Source organism: Mastacembelus armatus, chromosome 16 (genome assembly GCF_900324485.2).
Source record: "Mastacembelus armatus chromosome 16, fMasArm1.2, whole genome shotgun sequence".
NCBI classification, from domain to species: Eukaryota; Metazoa; Chordata; class Actinopteri; order Synbranchiformes; family Mastacembelidae; genus Mastacembelus; species Mastacembelus armatus.
In genome coordinates, this window is record NC_046648.1 from 25397463 (window position 1) to 25414570 (window position 17108).

Below are 17108 nucleotides of genomic sequence, written 5' to 3' on the forward strand. Positions count from 1 at the left end.
CTGCCCCCCCTCCTCCATGTTGATGTTTCCTACACTGAATGATGACGACCAGAGGAAACACACCAAAGTTTACCAGAGACCCAGAGACGTGTCCAAGCTGCTGCCCCCTGACCTTAATCCAGTCCAGTCTAGGAACCCCCCATTAAACCTCAGCATCACCTGGGGCTAGTCTAGTCTGTACTTGGTCCAGCTCTTCTGGTCTGGTGAGGATCGGATAAGCCTGATCTGGTCTAAACTAGTCCGTCCTTGTCTTTTTATGTTTTGCTTTCCCTCCTTTTCCCACTTTCCAGGTGTCTTTAACAGATTTACTCAGGTGATTGATTTTTCATCATGTTTCCTGCCGTTCTTGTCGTCTTTTCATCGTCTGGTCTGACTCTCGCAGAACAAATCCATCCTCTTCTTATTGTTTCACTCTGTGCAGCTCCCCCCTCTGCTGCTCTGAGCAGATTAACACAAAAGCTGCAAGTTATCGGCAAATCCTGTTCGACCCGTACGGTTGCCCCACTTCCCATGATGCCTCTTTCCATCGAGCCAATCAAGAGTGGAGATCAGACGGAGCAATTTGGTCTTCGCCATTTTATTCTCTTCTTTAATGTGACACACTTTCCCTCCAGTCCTTTCCTTCTTCACCCCCTCCCCGCTGTGCCATCGATTCTCGCTGCTCTGGGGTCAATAGGAACCGGGCCTGTGGATCCACTGTTTGTCTGTGTGGTTTGAACTGGGGGCCCTGCAGGGTTCTCTGTTCCGCTCCGTGGGAAACTGGGATCCTCGCTGCCAACGGAGCGAAGCTTCTTGTGGTTTCAGCCTCAGCTCGCTGAGCGGACTGATGCAACGATGTCATCAGTTTGCTCTGTGGACGCTGCAGCCATGTTGGACTTCTCACAGTGTAAAGGCTTTAATCCCCAGACCTCAAATCCAGCTGGACCTCAGTATCTCACATTCACCGCAAGTAGGAACATTCAGACACGTGTTAGAATTACTGCAATTTAGAACATTCCTGTAGTGCTGTGCTCCTAACGCTAACTACCTTATATACTTCAAATTTGAAGTACTTTATATACCGCTGGGTAGCTGACGTTAACTACCTTATATACTTCTAATTTGAAGTACTTTATATACTGCTGGGTAGCTGACGTTAACTACCTTATATACTTCTAATTTGAAGTACTTTATATACCGCTGGGTAGCTGACGTTAACTACCTTATATACTTCTAATTTGAAGTACTTTATATACCGCTGGGTATCTGACGTTAACTACCTTATATACTTCTAATTTGAAGTACTTTATATACCGCTGGGTAGCTGACGTTAACTACCTTATATACTTCAAATTTGAAGTACTTTATATACCGCTGGGTAGCTGACGTTAACTACCTTATATACTTCTAATTTGAAGTACTTTATATACCGCTGGGTAGCTGACGTTAACTACCTTATATACTTCTAATTTGAAGTACTTTATATACCGCTGGGTAGCTGACGTTAACTACCTTATATACTTCTAATTTGAAGTACTTTATATACCGCTGGGTATCTGACGTTAACTGCCTTATATACTTCTAATTTGAAGTACTTTATGTATTGCTGGGTATCTGACGTTAACTGCCTTATATACTTCTAATTTGAAGTACTTTATATACCGCTGGGTAGCTGACGTTAACTGCCTTATATACTTCTAATTTGAAGTACTTTATGTATTGCTGGGTAGCTGACGTTAACTACCTTATATACTTCTAATTTGAAGTACTTTGTATACTGCTGGGTAGCTGAAGTTAACTACCTTATATACTTCTAATTTGAAGTACTTTATATACCGCTAGGTAGCTGACGTTAACTACCTTATATACTTCTAATTTGAAGTACTTTATGTATTGCTGGGTAGCTGACGTTAACTACCTTATATACTTCTAATTTGAAGTACTTTATATACCGCTGGGTAGCTGACGTTAACTACCTTATATACTTCTAATTTGAAGTACTTTATATACCGCTGGGTAGCTGACGTTAACTACCTTATATACTTCTAATTTGAAGTACTTTATATACCGCTGGGTAGCGGACGTTAACTACCTTATATACTTCTAATTTGAAGTACTTTATGTATTGCTGGGTAGCTGACGTTAACTACCTTATATACTTCTAATTTGAAGTACTTTCCATACTGCTGGGTAGCTGATGTTAACTACCTTATATACTTCTAATTTGAAGTACTTTATATACCGCTGGGTATCTGACGTTAACTGCCTTATATACTTCTAATTTGAAGTACTTTATATACCACTGGGTATCTGACGTTAACTGCCTTATATACTTCTAATTTGAAGTACTTTATGTATTGCTGGGTAGCTGACGTTAACTGCCTTATATACTTCTAATTTGAAGTACTTTATGTATTGCTGGGTAGCTGACGTTAACTACCTTATATACTTCTAATTTGAAGTACTTTATATACCGCTGGGTAGCTGACGTTAACTACCTTATATACTTCTAATTTGAAGTACTTTGTATACTGCTGGGTAGCTGACGTTAACTACCTTATATACTTCTAATTTGAAGTACTTTATATACCGCTGGGTAGCTGACGTTAACTACCTTATATACTTCTAATTTGAAGTACTTTATGTATTGCTGGGTAGCTGACGTTAACTACCTTATATACTTCTAATTTGAAGTACTTTATATACCGCTGGGTAGCTGACGTTAACTACCTTATATACTTCTAATTTGAAGTACTTTATATACCGCTGGGTATCTGACGTTAACTGCCTTATATACTTCTAATTTGAAGTACTTTATATACCGCTGGGTATCTGACGTTAACTGCCTTATATACTTCTAATTTGAAGTACTTTATGTATTGCTGGGTAGCTGACGTTAACTACCTTATATACTTCTAATTTGAAGTACTTTGTATACTGCTGGGTAGCTGACGTTAACTACCTTATATACTTCTAATTTGAAGTACTTTATATACCGCTAGGTAGCTGACGTTAACTACCTTATATACTTCTAATTTGAAGTACTTTATATACCGCTGGGTAGCTGAGTCCAAGGATGAAGCAGCACAATATGGAAATACTCAGGTAAAGTACTAATACCTCAGAACTGGAGTAGCTGAGTTCTAACACTCAGTTTTGATCCAGACAATGGTCCTGAATCCAGCAGCTGCTGAGCTCAGGCAGACCTGGTGTATGTCAGTGATAACTTTCTCTTTATTCTGCTGGATTTCGTCTTTGAAAGTGTCATTAAACTTGACATTTATTTAAAACTCGGCGCAGCCACAACGTCTCTGTTTACCGAAGCATCGCTTTGTGTTTGTGTGGTTTCCCTCCACTCAGGCAGATTTCTGCATTGATTTTTCATTTTCTTGTCATTTATTATTCTCGTCATTATCTGCCTTGTTATCACGGCTGTAAACTCATCTCTCTCACTCCCCTCCATCGTTTTCCTGCTGCCTCTTTCATCCCTCTCTCTCTTCATTAGCAGTGAAAAATGGGGTTTAATTAACTGGGCGCCTGCAGGACTTTGGCTCTGTGTGTGTGTGTGTGTGTGTGTGTGTGTGTGTGTGTGAGGGTGTGTGTGTGTGTGTGTGTGCAGAGGTAAAGTAGGCCAGTCTATAAGGTGGTTAATTAGGATGCAGCAGGCCTCTGTCCGCTGGCTCCCAGGGACCAGATGGAGAGCTGGGTTCACAAACAGTGGAAGGTTTGTCCATCGATATTTAGACTTTCACCTCGACTCGACTGCATAATGAGAACCCAGACTGGATTGTCTGTGCTCAGTCATTTATCGCTTCATTTTCTTCATGGCACTGATGCTTTTACTGAACTTCGTCCATGATGACAGGGAGTTTGCTGAACCTTTTTCCTTTAACTCCCCTCTGAAGTCCAGGACACACACACACTTTTCTACGTGCACTTTAGACTCGTTCCACACCTACACATTAGAGACCATGACGGTGACGTCCGACCGTAAGAACAAGAGCTTCTTTGTCCAAAAGAGCAAAGTGTGTGAGGGACCTCACACAAATAGGACCTAACATGTGGTAAACATCACATGCATCATAACACACACATGTTGCACGGTGCCATCGTCCACCGTCTTTCCTGCAGAGATGCTCCTCGGCCGTTTTGTGCAAGTCCGAGTCAAGACTCGAGTCTCTCATGGCTGAAACGGGCCTTCCATCATGTGCTGAGAGAACTGCACTGATGCGTCTGAAGAGCACGTACTGCTTTATCCTCACACCTTCACCTAGCAACAGTGTCAGCATTGACTGGTTGTTTGGTATATTGATTAGTTAAAACTGGCTTTTACTATAAAAGACACAAAAACACTCGTCAGACGTTTCCTTAATATCGATGCAGTAAACAAATAAAAAGTAAAATTGTTTAAAATAATTGTTCACGGTGTCAAATCTGGAGTCCAAGTCAAGTCCCAAGTCACTGTGTCTATGCAGCCTGAGTCCACGTCCAAGTCCCATCTGTCTTTGCTGTGCACGTGCAGCCGTCGTGCTTTCTGTGCAAACACGTAGAGAAATTTGGGAAATAAAGCTTCATCCTGCATAATGAGAGTTGACCCTCGTTGTCCACTAGAGCAACATAAAACAGCTGCTCCAAGCTCCTGCCTGCTGTCAGAGGCAGAAACAGGGTCACTGGTATTAGTTCTTTCTTTCCTTCAGTATTTGACTCAGTGAGTGTTATCATTATTATTATTATTCACACCCATAACACATGCTGGCAGTTTGACTCTGTTGTCTCTGTCCAGGGAGCAGGAGGACATTGTGCTGTCACTTCAACTAAACCCTAAAGTCCCAGTACCAGAGTCCTGCAGTCGGTCCAAACAGCCTGGACACTCATGACACTTTCCCTGTGGACATTTCTTTGCCTGGCCAACAGCAGCAAACAGCAGCGGCACAGTGAGGATGCTGAGCTGATTGTTTTTAGGATGATTTTTACACCTGCAGCTGTCACAAACGGTCTGGAGGTTAACTGGGGGCCGGTCTGTCGCTTATTTCTGGATCTGTGTTTGTTTTGTTCTTCGTCTGTCTGACTCTTCCTGCACTTTGCCTCTCGTCTTTCCTCGTTTTATTTTGATCTCAGTTTTTATCTCGTCGCTCTGCAGAGCAGACGCTGACAAACCGCTTTGTTAAAAACACGTCTTGCACTTTAATCACTTTCATCATCTGCTGTGTGACAACCTGTGGGTGCGTCCACAGTGTCATCTAATCCCCCACATCTTGTTTTCCAGCCCTCCCCTAATTGAAGCTCTGCGGCGGCGGTTTCCTTTCTGTGCAGCGCACTGGTTTGTTGAGACGGCTCTGCTGAATACATCAGCTGCCATTCAAGTCAGACTCAGAGGAAAGAGACAGAAAATAGCTCCTCTCATTCTCATCCTGCTACGCTGAGTGTCACACAAACAACTGCCCTCCCCAAACAAACATGAATTTAAATTCAAAGACAGCAGAGTGGAGTGTGGTGCAGACAAAGCACAATTCCCTTTCTCTTTTTAGCCTCGTTTGCATAACAAGCTGTGACACGCTCTGCATTGACATTCAAATGAGTAAGTGGCGGCTTAAGATGGACTTAGCTGCACTTCACTGGGACTATTTATCCGCTTTTATAAAGGACGTCTCATTGTGCACACTTCCTGTTTGCCTCGTTCTGTTCGGCACAGCACACATGAGACTGTGGCCTTGTTTAGTGTTCAAACTTTATTGATCTAACCGACTTTATTGAGCCGAACCGACCCAGTACAATCTCTACGGGCACAAACGGAACCGCTCCAAACGCCTCCAACACCCTTCGCTTCCCTCATTACTGGAGACGGTGCCTCTTCTTCGAGAACCAAGCGTTGTGCAGGTGAAGCGTTCAGCAGGCCCTGGGTCCTGGGGTTCAAACATGAGCTCATCACAACGCTGCTGCCCTGGAGCCCAGAAATATTTCGTGCCTGATGTGAGAAGATCTTCCAGCAGCATCCACTCTAAAGTAGATGTTTTTGGCCGAGCAGCTGCACACAGACGCTAAAAACATGAACAGAACATGAAGCCTGATGTTTGGACTGACTGACTGCTGCAGCCCCGGAGCAGCTGTGGGGCTGTTTCCACTCGTTCAGCCCTCAGTTGGAATAAAACATGTTCTCGCCAGCTGCTTTACAGGAGATTAAAAGTGCAGCCTCATCACAGATGGAGACATGTTCTCCACTTTACTGTTCACTGACCTGTTTCCTTCTGATTGCATTCATACAACATAAAATCGAACTGATCACAACGCTGTGAAGTTTAAAAGAGTCCAGGGCAAAGCCTTGAGCTCTGATTGCACCAAGAAAAGAGTCTGAGATGCCTGAAATGCTAAAAGTAACTTGTCCAACATAAAAACCGGTGCGGTTCACTGGAGCGAAAATTTAATCCAACCATTAACAGGAAATCACCCCCCCAAACCCCGGGGAACATGGGCAGACACAAAGGGGCAGAATAAGTCATGGTTGGAAACCTGAGCGGAACAAAATGAAGCTGATGTTCGTTCATGTGTCCTGAGCCAGAGACAAAGTGAGCCACAGCAGAACCTGCGTCACAGCCACCTCAGCAAATAAACATGGACACGAGAGAAAAGACTCTTCAAATGCTCTAACATCATTTCACACTCATCACACTGAGACGTGGAAAAACGTCCGTCCCCGTGTGGAAATGCCTGCGCAGCATTCGGGTTTCCAGCCCTTCATCACTTTCCACTCCTCTTCCTCGCTCCAGGCTGGACGTCGCTCATGCATGGGTGTGTTCAGTGAGTTCTGGGCCGAGCTCAGCGGCTCACGTCAGGGATCAGCTTTTCCTGATCGTCAAACTTTGTGTGTGGACTTTAAGTCACGGTTCATCCTCTGGAGAGACTGAGGTGAGTCATTAGGTCAGAGGTTTGTGCTGAGTAAGACCATGGTTTACTTTTAAGATCTACTTTATGTTAATGTCCCTGTTGGTCACAGCATCACTGCTTAGCTGGTCTTATCTCAGCGCTAATGAAGGGAATTATCCTGCTGTCGTGACCTTTGAGTGCCAGTTTTGGTGAGTGCCAGTTTTGGTGAGTGCCAGTTTTGGTGAGTGCCAGTTTTGGTGAGTGCCAGTTTTGGTGAGTGCCAGCACTGAGGTCGACCGTGTTGCTGTTTATTGTGATAATGGGACTGATTTAAATCACTTAAATCCTGTGTCAATGCACAGCATATGTAAAACAACAGGCCCTACAGATATGATTATTATGGACTGTATGATCTGACTGAAGCCTGGAGACCAGTGATGTAGAAGAAGACGGGGAGCACTGAGCTAGAAGACCTCTCCTTCATCACCTCCTCTTCCTCTTTGTTGCCTTTGACCTCAAGCTTCTTGTCTTTCTTTCTCCTTTTTCACAGATTTAGTAGAATACCTGGATTTTTTACCTTCACTTGTCGCCCCAACACAAACAGCTGACACGATGTGGAAATAATATGTGCAATATGCAATGGATACGCACTTTGGTATCGATGACCCCTGACCCCAACCCTGATGCCCCGCCCCCTGATCATAACCATCTCCTGTAGTAGCATAAATGTCAGGCATATGTTTGGCGTACAATTTGACATGTGGGCTGAGACATATTTGTCAGTTTGAAATTCAGTTCTCTGAAAGCCAAACCATCAGTTTGACTAAGCCCTTTACTCCATTTCTATTAACAGGAGACTTAATATTATTATGCTGTCTTACACTGTGCCTTTGGAACTTCAGCTCCCATGAGGCTTTGAGGGGTGCAAACAGGAACTGTCATTTGTTTACCTTTTGGCCAACAATTAGCAGCTCCTGGTGACAGGGCCTGGATGTACAGGCGTCAGTGGGACGTCAGGAAGGATGAAACACACTCGGGCTCAAATATGTGCTTCATGTCTCAGTGATGGTTTTTGGAGGAAACTCATCTACAGCTTATGTCTTTTATCGTTTCACTCCTTTCTTCATGTTCTCTCATTTCATCTTCCTCATTACTCCTTTTTCCTCCATTGTTTTCCTCCTCCTCTTCTTCTCTAACTCTCCATACCCCCCCCCCCAGTTTGTTGACAGACCTTCAGAGGTGATAGAAAAAGACAAGCACTGTTCTGTTTTCACCTCCTCTCCCGTCTTGTCTCCTGCGCTGCCGTGAAACGACACAGGCGCCAAAACAACAACCAGCACCTTCAAACCAAACAAATCCCTGTTCAGAACGAGACGGCATGAAAAAAGACATGAAGAAAAAGAGTCGACTCACACGCACAGACGAACCTGTGTGTGTGTGTGTGTGTGTGTGTGTGTGTGTGTGTGTCACTGGGAACTTCTGCTGTGTGATCTCTGGAAGTTTTGTTCTTTTATTTTGGAGGAGCTGCTTGCTTTCCTCCCCTCGTCCTCCTGAGCAGGAGCTGGAGATGAAACACGATGGATGTTGTAGAAAAGTCACCTCGTCGTCTTTGGCTGACAGACACTGAGCTGACACACAAAACAAACACACACGTTTGCACCAAGCAGAGCTGCCAACATGTGTTTGTTTATTTTAACTAGTATTTTAACCTGTTTGGACAAATTCCCTCTATGTGAAAATTAAGAAATTCTGATTCTGACTGACAGCAGCACAAACACTTAAGACTAAAATATGTAATAAGTCAAATATTTAACAAATCAAATAGATATTTTAAAGATAATTTTGCCTTTTCTTCAGACTGAGCTGCAGACAGGAAGCGCTGGCCCGTAGTGAGACTCGCCACAATAAAAAATCTGTTCTTTCTTTGCCTCATCCAGGTGAGGAGTGGTACCTGTGCAGACTGACACTGAGCATGCCCAGTCAGGCCGACCTGCAGTGGACAATGTTTCCGTCACCTTACCTGGCCGCTGTGGGTCCTGACGCCACACCTGGTTCTGTTGTTTACCGCCTTTCGGCACGGCAACGGGACGGGTCGCCGACCCAGGCACAGTTCCTCTTATTGGACGGTGAGTGGCTTTTTTTGTCTTGTCCTTCCTCTAGGTCTCATTTCTAATATATACTGTGCATATGTGGCCAGAAGTTTGTAGACGCCAATGTCTAGTTTTCCTGAGGACCAGTTGAGAGAAAAGTACCAGTATGATGTTGTAAAAACTCGTTCTTTACGAGACCATAGAAAGATGTTTTAGGATCCAAATGATCTGATGTCTGCACTTAAAAAAACTGTTACCTATCACAGCTTTAATCTTATTCCAGTGCTGTTTCATAAAACTTGTCAGTGGAGCAAAAACTCAGACAGTGACCACGTTGATTCAAGTACTATACATGAGTACTAATTTGAGGTACCTATACTTTACTGGAGTATTTGCATTTCCTGCAGCTTTATACTCCTACTCCACTACAGTCCGGAGGCAGATACTGTGCTTTTCACTGCATGTGTCTGACAGCTGGACTTACTTTCCATCCCCTTCCTGTGCAGGTAAAACCTCTAACATGTAGGATATGATGCACTGCTGCAGATGAACTTACTCAGTTTATGAAGTACTTCAAACTGGTCCAAACTACTGCAGTAAAGTCCAACATGTATATTAATGCAGCAGGAATATTCATCAGATAAAACAGTCAAACACTGACCAGTTTACTGCACAGTGAGTACTTTTACTTTGATACTTTAGGGACATGTTACTGATAATACTTTTACTTAAGTAGGATTTGAATGCAGTGTGGTACTGCTTCAGTTACTGCAATAAAGGGTCTGAGTATTTGTTCTACCACTGTACTCAGATTGTTCACTGCAGTACCAGTAGCAATAGCACAGCGTAAAATCCTGCATATTTAAAACATTACTGTAGTAAAAGTACAAAAGTATCAGCATGTACTTCAGTACAGTGCGTGGGTAAAAGGAGTCAGCCGCTCGGTGACAAACCTGTTTTGTTCAAAGGAGCGATTTCTAAATAAAATTGGACTTGTTGAATTTCAATTAGCGTCACTTTGCAGAGGGAGAGAAAAACGCTCCTAATCGGCAGGGAGCTGCTCCGTTAATCGCTCCCTGGGGCACAGAAAGCTCCCAGATTTGGGAATAATAGGAGTCTCTGGAGAGGCAGCGAGTGGGAGGTGGGCGGGCGGCTGCCGATGGCTGTGGATTTTTATTTTTTATCCTTTTTTAGTGGAGAAGAGGAGGAAAGAGGAGGAAGCTGCAGCAGAGATATTTTGGGAACTAATTTCTGATGCTTTCACATTAAAAGCCTCTGACTTCCCTTTGGCACAGTGTGACTACACGTGTACCAACGAATAATCCAATAATTTACATTAAAGATGGTTTTAATATGGTGCCAGTACAGAAATACATCCACACAGTGAGTGTGAAGCCAATTAGTGGCATTAATGGGATTTTACTGAGGGTCATAAATGTACAGTTTGAGCAGCATGTTACTTATTTACTGTGACAAGGATGTGACTTCAAATTAAAATGTAAACCTAAATATTTAACTACAAATGGAATGAAAAACTTTCTTTGATCTTTAAAACCCACGTTTGTTAAAATATCTGTATTTATTTCCACTTACACCACAGGAAGAGTAAAGGAGGAATAAATCAGACACTGATTATTATAAAGGATCAAATTAAAATGAACAGACTCACATCAGAGATGATTGACAGGTCGGCTGCAGCTGGTCAACAGCTGAGCTTCTTCCTTCCTTCTCTTCCATCCCTCACTTCTCTCCACCTCTTCCTCTCTCTTTCCTCCTCTCCATCTCCATCTTTGGCTCCTCCTCCTCTGTCCTCACCCCAGGGGGACGTGGGTAAAAAAATAGACCCACTCTTTCCTCACAGATAACCAGCCAACAACCCTGCAGCCTCCGTTTTCTGTTTTTGGTTTTTCATAACCAGACAGCTGTGACTCAGTTTCAGCACCTCAGCTCCATGACCACAAATTCACTCCAGCGTTTCTGAGCTCTGTCTGTTGGGGCTGTCGCAGGTTGACCGGAGTCTTCTGGTCAAACTGCAGCTTTTGTTCAGGGTCACAGCCTGTACAGGAACAGGAGCTGAAACGCCAACTCAGAGGTTTGGCGTCTTTCATCCTTCACACTTCACAAAGTCACTGCATCAACATGAAGGTATCCAGGATGACACTGGGGTTGATGTTGGCAAATGTTCTGGCACATCCACAGCTGCAGACTTGCTTTTGCTTAGTTTCTTGCTGCTTTATTCTACTTTTCAGAAACAAAAACTAATTTCTGACTCCTGCTGGTTCCTGTTGGTGTCAACATCTGGCACATAAATGCCCCCTAGAGCCCGGGACCACGTTGTGGTTTGTGGAACAGCAGCTTCAGGCTCCATGGGCCCAATCTGCTGCAGGGATGAATGTGAGGAGAGAAAAGGAGTCACCAGGACAGGAGGCCTCTTCACTGTGTCCTTCTCTGTGCAGGGGGGGAGGAGCGCTTCGAGGTGGACCGCCGCTCCGGTGAGATCAGGACCACGGGGCGACCTCTGACTCCCAGTAAGGAGTACCTGCTGCGGGTACAGGCGGTGGACGGACGTGGGCGGAAAGGCTCCTCGGCCACGGTGGCCGTGCTGGCCGGTTACCGACCGCCCCAGTTCACCAACTCCAGCTACAGCCTGAGCACACCTGAGGACACACCTGTCGGCCAAGCGTGAGTCACGGAGCGTCAGTCTGGGCTGGGGGTTGTGCCTTTCAGTAAAGGTCTCATGGTCTTCATGGTTTGTCTGTGGACGTGAGAGAATCACATATGAGGGTAAATGTTGATGAAAGCTGCTTTGACATAACAGTGTTTTAGAAATTTACCTAGAAATATCATACTGGCCTGAACATCAGTCGACCTTTTCCCCAGCATTGGTTTTTAACTCTGACAGGAAGACGTCAGGGAACGTGAAGAAGCATAAAAACCACATTAGCATCTTTTTGTCTTCTTGCTCCTTTTTCTGCAGCAACAGAGAGACTGTCGATCGTTTTTACTTATGGCCCGTTACAGAAACTCCCGCAGGTGCAGACCCAACACTTTCAGCACTGACCGGCTCGTAGCCACATTAAGGCAGCAGACGAGCCTGAACAGGAACCTTCTTATTCAGGGCTAGTCTGCCGTAGCACACAGGCACAGTCCAGGGTTTTTCAGGACTGTTCAGTTCACCAGGTTTGTTTTTCCCCACAGATCCAGTCAAATCAAACCAACTAGTCAGGTTCTGATGAAGTTGATTAAAGTCATTGCAGAGACGATTTGAAAACACACGACCAATGATTGTGTGTGTTTGTGCTATCAGGGTCGTGTGTGTGAGTGTTGCGGTGCACATAGGGCAGCATTTGCGGTGCTGTGCGTGAAGCTATTAGTGCAGATTCCCACTGTGCGGTTGCTCTGCTGCAGTGTGGTTGTCTCCTCGGTCAGCTTGCGGCTTTGCATGTCATGTGATGCATGAAGAGATGAGCCCTGCAGAGCGAGACAAAAGAAGAGGAGGAAGAGGAGGAGAGAGGAGGGAGAGGGAGAGGGAGGAAAAGATGGAGAGGACCGGGGGATGGAGGAAGAGGACCCAGATGTATGAGTGTGGCCTGAGGCTGAGAATCTGAAAGTGTGGCGAATTCAAATATTTATTAAAAGGAAGGTCTGGATAAACATGAAGGGGAGTGTGTGTGTGTGTGTGTGTGTGTGTGTGTGTGTGTGTGTGTGTGTGTGTGTGTGTGTGTGTGTGTGTGTGTCTTTGTGAATCCCTCAGGGCTGCTGGTGCAAAGCACATTGTATTAATATCCAAGCTTCCATGCCACCCTGTGAGCAGTCTGTGTGTGTGTGTGTGTGTGTGTGTGTGTGTGTGTGTGTGTGTGTGTGTGTGTGGGCACCAACACGTGTCAGCTCTGGCTGGAAACAGAAATGCAGAGGCTCACATTCACACTTTCTCAGTCTCTTTTCGTTTCTGTTCTAGTGAAGCAGTCACGGCCCAGCGGGGCCTAGACCGGGAGGGCACTGTGGAACCTGAACTCCTGACATCAGACCCAGACTTTGGCCTGTGAAACTGCAGCTCTGATGTGAACATGGGAATGTTCTCAGGGCCAAACTGGTCCTTCATTTAGTTTTGAGATGGCCGTGCCTGTTATCTTAACCATTCAAAGAAATGAAACCCAAATGTATTGCAGCTCAGGCTAGTGGTTAGCCCTGTTGCCTCACATCAAGAAGGTTCCTGGTTTAAAACCCAGCAGGGGCCTTTCCGTGTGGATGTAGCCTTGTGGTTGACCCCCCATATTGTTTGTGTGCAGAGTTGCGGCGGTCCAGGCCGTCTCCTTCCAGAAGAAGAGCCTGTCCTACATGCTGCTGGTGAATCCTGGGAACCTGTTCAGCATCAACCAGGAGAGCGGCGCGCTCGGCCTCACCAGGACCGTCGACTACGAGAGCGGACACAACCTGCACACCCTGCAGGTCCGGGCCTCTGAAGCCGACACCGGCCTGAGCGGCGTGGCAGAGGTACACAGCCACACATCCACCCACATAGGCCGAGATCTAAGTGCAGGTTCAGCACAGACCAGCTGAACCAGGTTCTGGACAGTCCTTTAATGAGGAGTGTTAAAGTGTCAGTATGGATCCTCCTGGACCAGGCAGGTCAGAGCTGTGTCTTCACACACACTGTATTTCAGTGCTGAGCGCTGAAAACTCATTAAAGCCCAATGAGGCTGCAGCTGAATCCGACGCTGTGATGCAACTGTTTCATTTCCTGTTTATTCTGCCTGTGTGCTCGTTATTCATGCTGAACACACGGCGCCACGACTCCAGCAGCTTCATGATGAAAACTCGCCGCTGCGTTTAAACCCTCACTGACCACATCAGCAGTTGGTTTGTTAGTTTTCGGTTAACACACACACACACACACACGCACACACACACGAGCTGGGCCTTTAGAGTGAATTATCTGGCCGAGCTTATAGAGCACCAGAGGCCTTTGGGGATGCTGGTAGTTTAGCAGCTTCTCGCTGTCTGTCTCCTCCATCTGGACACTGACAGCAGATGAGAATGGATTTCTCTAGGTGTGTCTCGGTGTGTGTGTTCATGCGTGTGTGTGTCAATGTGTGTGTGTTCATGTGAACAGATGTAGCTACCCGCTGTATAACGTCTTCAGAGTCTATGAAGGGAGCAGAGTCAGTGCTTCGCTGCCAGGTTTCTGCACTTAGCACACTGTCCAGTGTGTGTGTGTGTGTGTGTGTGTGTGTGTGTGTGTGTGTGTGTGTGTGTGTTTGCGTGAGCACTTTGGTATCTCGGCAAAGACCAGTTCTGCCCTGACAGTGATCACGTTAGGTTAGGGTTACAACCAGTTCCAGACACAGGGTTCAGGTTCATGTTTGAACCAGGTTCAGACGGTGAAGGGACAGAACGAGTGAGCGACTGTGGCAGCTGCAGTTCTTGTTGCCTTTAGCTTTCCAGGACATTTTCAGAGTCCCAGCCTGGACTCAGTCTGCTGTGCATCCTGGAGCTGGAGTCGGCTCCAGTCGGCAGCAAACTGCCAGAAATACTTGAAACGAAGCAGAAGCACTCGGGGGGATTCCAGAACCAACCGTATTCTAAAAGCTGCTTCATCTGCACTGAAGAACACACTGGATCACAGTGTACATGAAGCTTCAGGGGCTGTGGCAGGGTCACACTAGTCAGTTTATTAGGAACCCCTGTGTCGGACCCAGTGGGTTTATCGGGAACCCCTGTGTCGGACCCAGTGGGTTTATCGGGAACCCCTGTGTCGGACCCAGTGGGTTTATCGGGAACCCCTGTGTCGGACCCAGTCTGTTTATCGGGAACCCCTGTGTCGGACCCAGTCTGTTTATCGGGAACCCCTGTGTCTGACCCAGTCGGTTTATCGGGAACCCCTGTGTCTGACCCAGTCGGTTTATCGGGAACCCCTGTGTCGGACCCAGTGGGTTTATCGGAAACCCCTGTGTCAGACCCAGTCTGTTTATCGGGAACCCCTGTGTCGGACCCAGTGGGTTTATCGGAAACCCCTGTGTCAGACCCAGTCTGTTTATCAGGAACCCCTGTCGGGCCCAGTCGGTTTTCTCGTTTCCAGTTTAAATATTCAGTCCATGTTTGCCGAAGCAGCTGTGAATCTAAATGTGGTGCTTGTGCCCCTCAGCTGCCCTGCTGTTTATTACGGAACAGGTGGTGTGTTGAAGGTTCAGACCTGTGTAGGAAATCTGTTCTCAGGGTCCACAGTCGCACAAAATCAGGCTTTTTGGGAATGGAAAACAGAGTTTTGGGCTGAGCTCAGCAGCAGCTCAGGATAGTTGAAATGGGCGAGAACGAGGGAAAGGTATTTTGCTTGCACAGGAAAATCTTGGTGCTCATGTTGACTGTGCCTTGTGGTTGCAACCTGCATTTTAGTCCTGTTTTTATATTAACCGTTTATTGTGTTGTCATTTTTTTTATTGTATTCTTGTTTTAAAACTTTTATTCCCTCATATATTTTATTTTATATTTGTTTTCTCTTTTTTTCACTGTGTGTGCTCTAGAGCATTTGCCTTAAATTAAATTAATCACATTGAAGAAAAGATGCTGTGCAAATAATCATTTGGTTTGACCAGGTCCTGAAATCAGCAGGTTTATGTTAAAATAACTGAAAAGGATTGTCGTTACATTTACTCACGAATCTGACATGAGACGCCAGATAATTCAGTGATTGCGCCTCCTGCAGGTGGTCGTCCACATAACAGACGAAAACGACTGCACGCCAGAATTCCTCCACTCCATCTACACCAGAGACAACGTACCTGAAAGCATCGCACCTGGAACCTCCCTGCTGCAAGGTAACACACACAGACGCTGATGCTCTGATAAACTATTTGCCCACTTGTCAGTGAACACAACACCAGCACATTACACCTATGGGTGTAATTTACTCTGTGTGTTTGTGTGTGTGTGTCAGAGTGATCTGTTGTAGTTGCTGGCGACTGGTGGAATTCAAACACTCAGCAAGGACCTTTTTATTTTTGTGAGGGGCCTCAGTGACACAATGCACAGTTTGAAATGTCCTCAGGAGGCAGAAATGTCCATAGAATGACGTGTCAGTTCAGACTACAGTCTCTCTCTGCTCTTCCTCTCCTCAGTCCTGGCCCGGGACTGTGACTCTGGGGTGAACTCCGAGCTGTCCTACTTCGTCCATGGTGGTGATTTTGACATCACTTCTGAAGGCGTGGTCAGCCCCGCCCGTCGTCTGGACTACGAGCGGCCCAATCACATCTATGAATTTGTGGTGGTTGCCGTGGATGCGGGGACACCTCCTCGCACGGGCACAGCCTCTGTCCGCATCCGAGTTACCAATAGCAATGACGAGGCACCAGTTTTCTCCCAGAGCACGTAGGAACATCTTTCTTTCTTTTTCCATTTTTCAGTAGTTTGTTCAGTCTCTCTCTCTCTCTCTCTCTCCTGTCACAGTCAGTGTCTCTCGCCCACAGAGCCAGTCTGCTAATTAATTCTGGTTTTTAATCCTGCTGTTCTTCCTCCATCTGTTCCCTGCTCTCCTCTTGCATTGTGCCTTAGTTTGTTTCTTCTTTCAAACGTTCTCTCTTGTTCTCTGTCCCTCCCTCACTTGTTCTTTTCTTTCCCCAGTTAAGATAAAATAACAAACTGCTTTATTCACCCTGGAGGAAGTTGTTGTACCAAACACGCTTGAATCTGTGAGCGTCTGAAAATCAAACCACTCAGATCCTTTACCTCAGAAACAGTAGAAATGGTGTGAAAATCCTGCATTCAAACTCTTTTGAAGAACAAAAGTATCAGCATCCAAACCGACTCTCCTCTTCATCTCCGTCGCGTTTCTGTCTCTGTCAGTTATAAGACCTTCCTGAGCGAGGACGCCGGTCCTGACACGCTGGTTGCCATCGTCCACGCCCACGACCCAGACGGAGATGGCGTCTCCTACGCCATCACCGGCGGCAACGAGGACAGCAACTTCCTGCTGGACAACCAGAAGGGTGAGGGGGCGACGACGCTCACACACGTTGTATTTCAAATAAACATAAGGCAGGTTTTTCTGCAGTGAGCAGCGCCATGTTGGTGTCAGTCACACACACGAGCAACGTTCAGCCAATCACATAAAGATTCAGTTCACACACTCACACATTGGAGAGGAATCGGATCCAGGACCACATATGCACGTGGCTCAGATCT

The 17108-nt window shown here is 45.8% G+C and overlaps 1 protein-coding gene across 1 annotated transcript in view; it reads left to right on the forward strand.

Annotated features, from left to right (window-relative positions):
• LOC113136349 (neural-cadherin) overlaps nt 1-17108 on the forward strand; it is a 79653-nt gene that overhangs the window by 25358 nt on the left and 37187 nt on the right. Inside the window, exons 2-7 of the mRNA XM_026317092.1 lie at nt 8778-8966; nt 11387-11612; nt 13220-13424; nt 15634-15745; nt 16046-16295; nt 16770-16912. Coding sequence (XP_026172877.1) covers nt 8778-8966; nt 11387-11612; nt 13220-13424; nt 15634-15745; nt 16046-16295; nt 16770-16912 — 1125 coding nt within the window. The remainder of the gene's footprint in view (nt 1-8777; nt 8967-11386; nt 11613-13219; nt 13425-15633; nt 15746-16045; nt 16296-16769; nt 16913-17108) is intronic.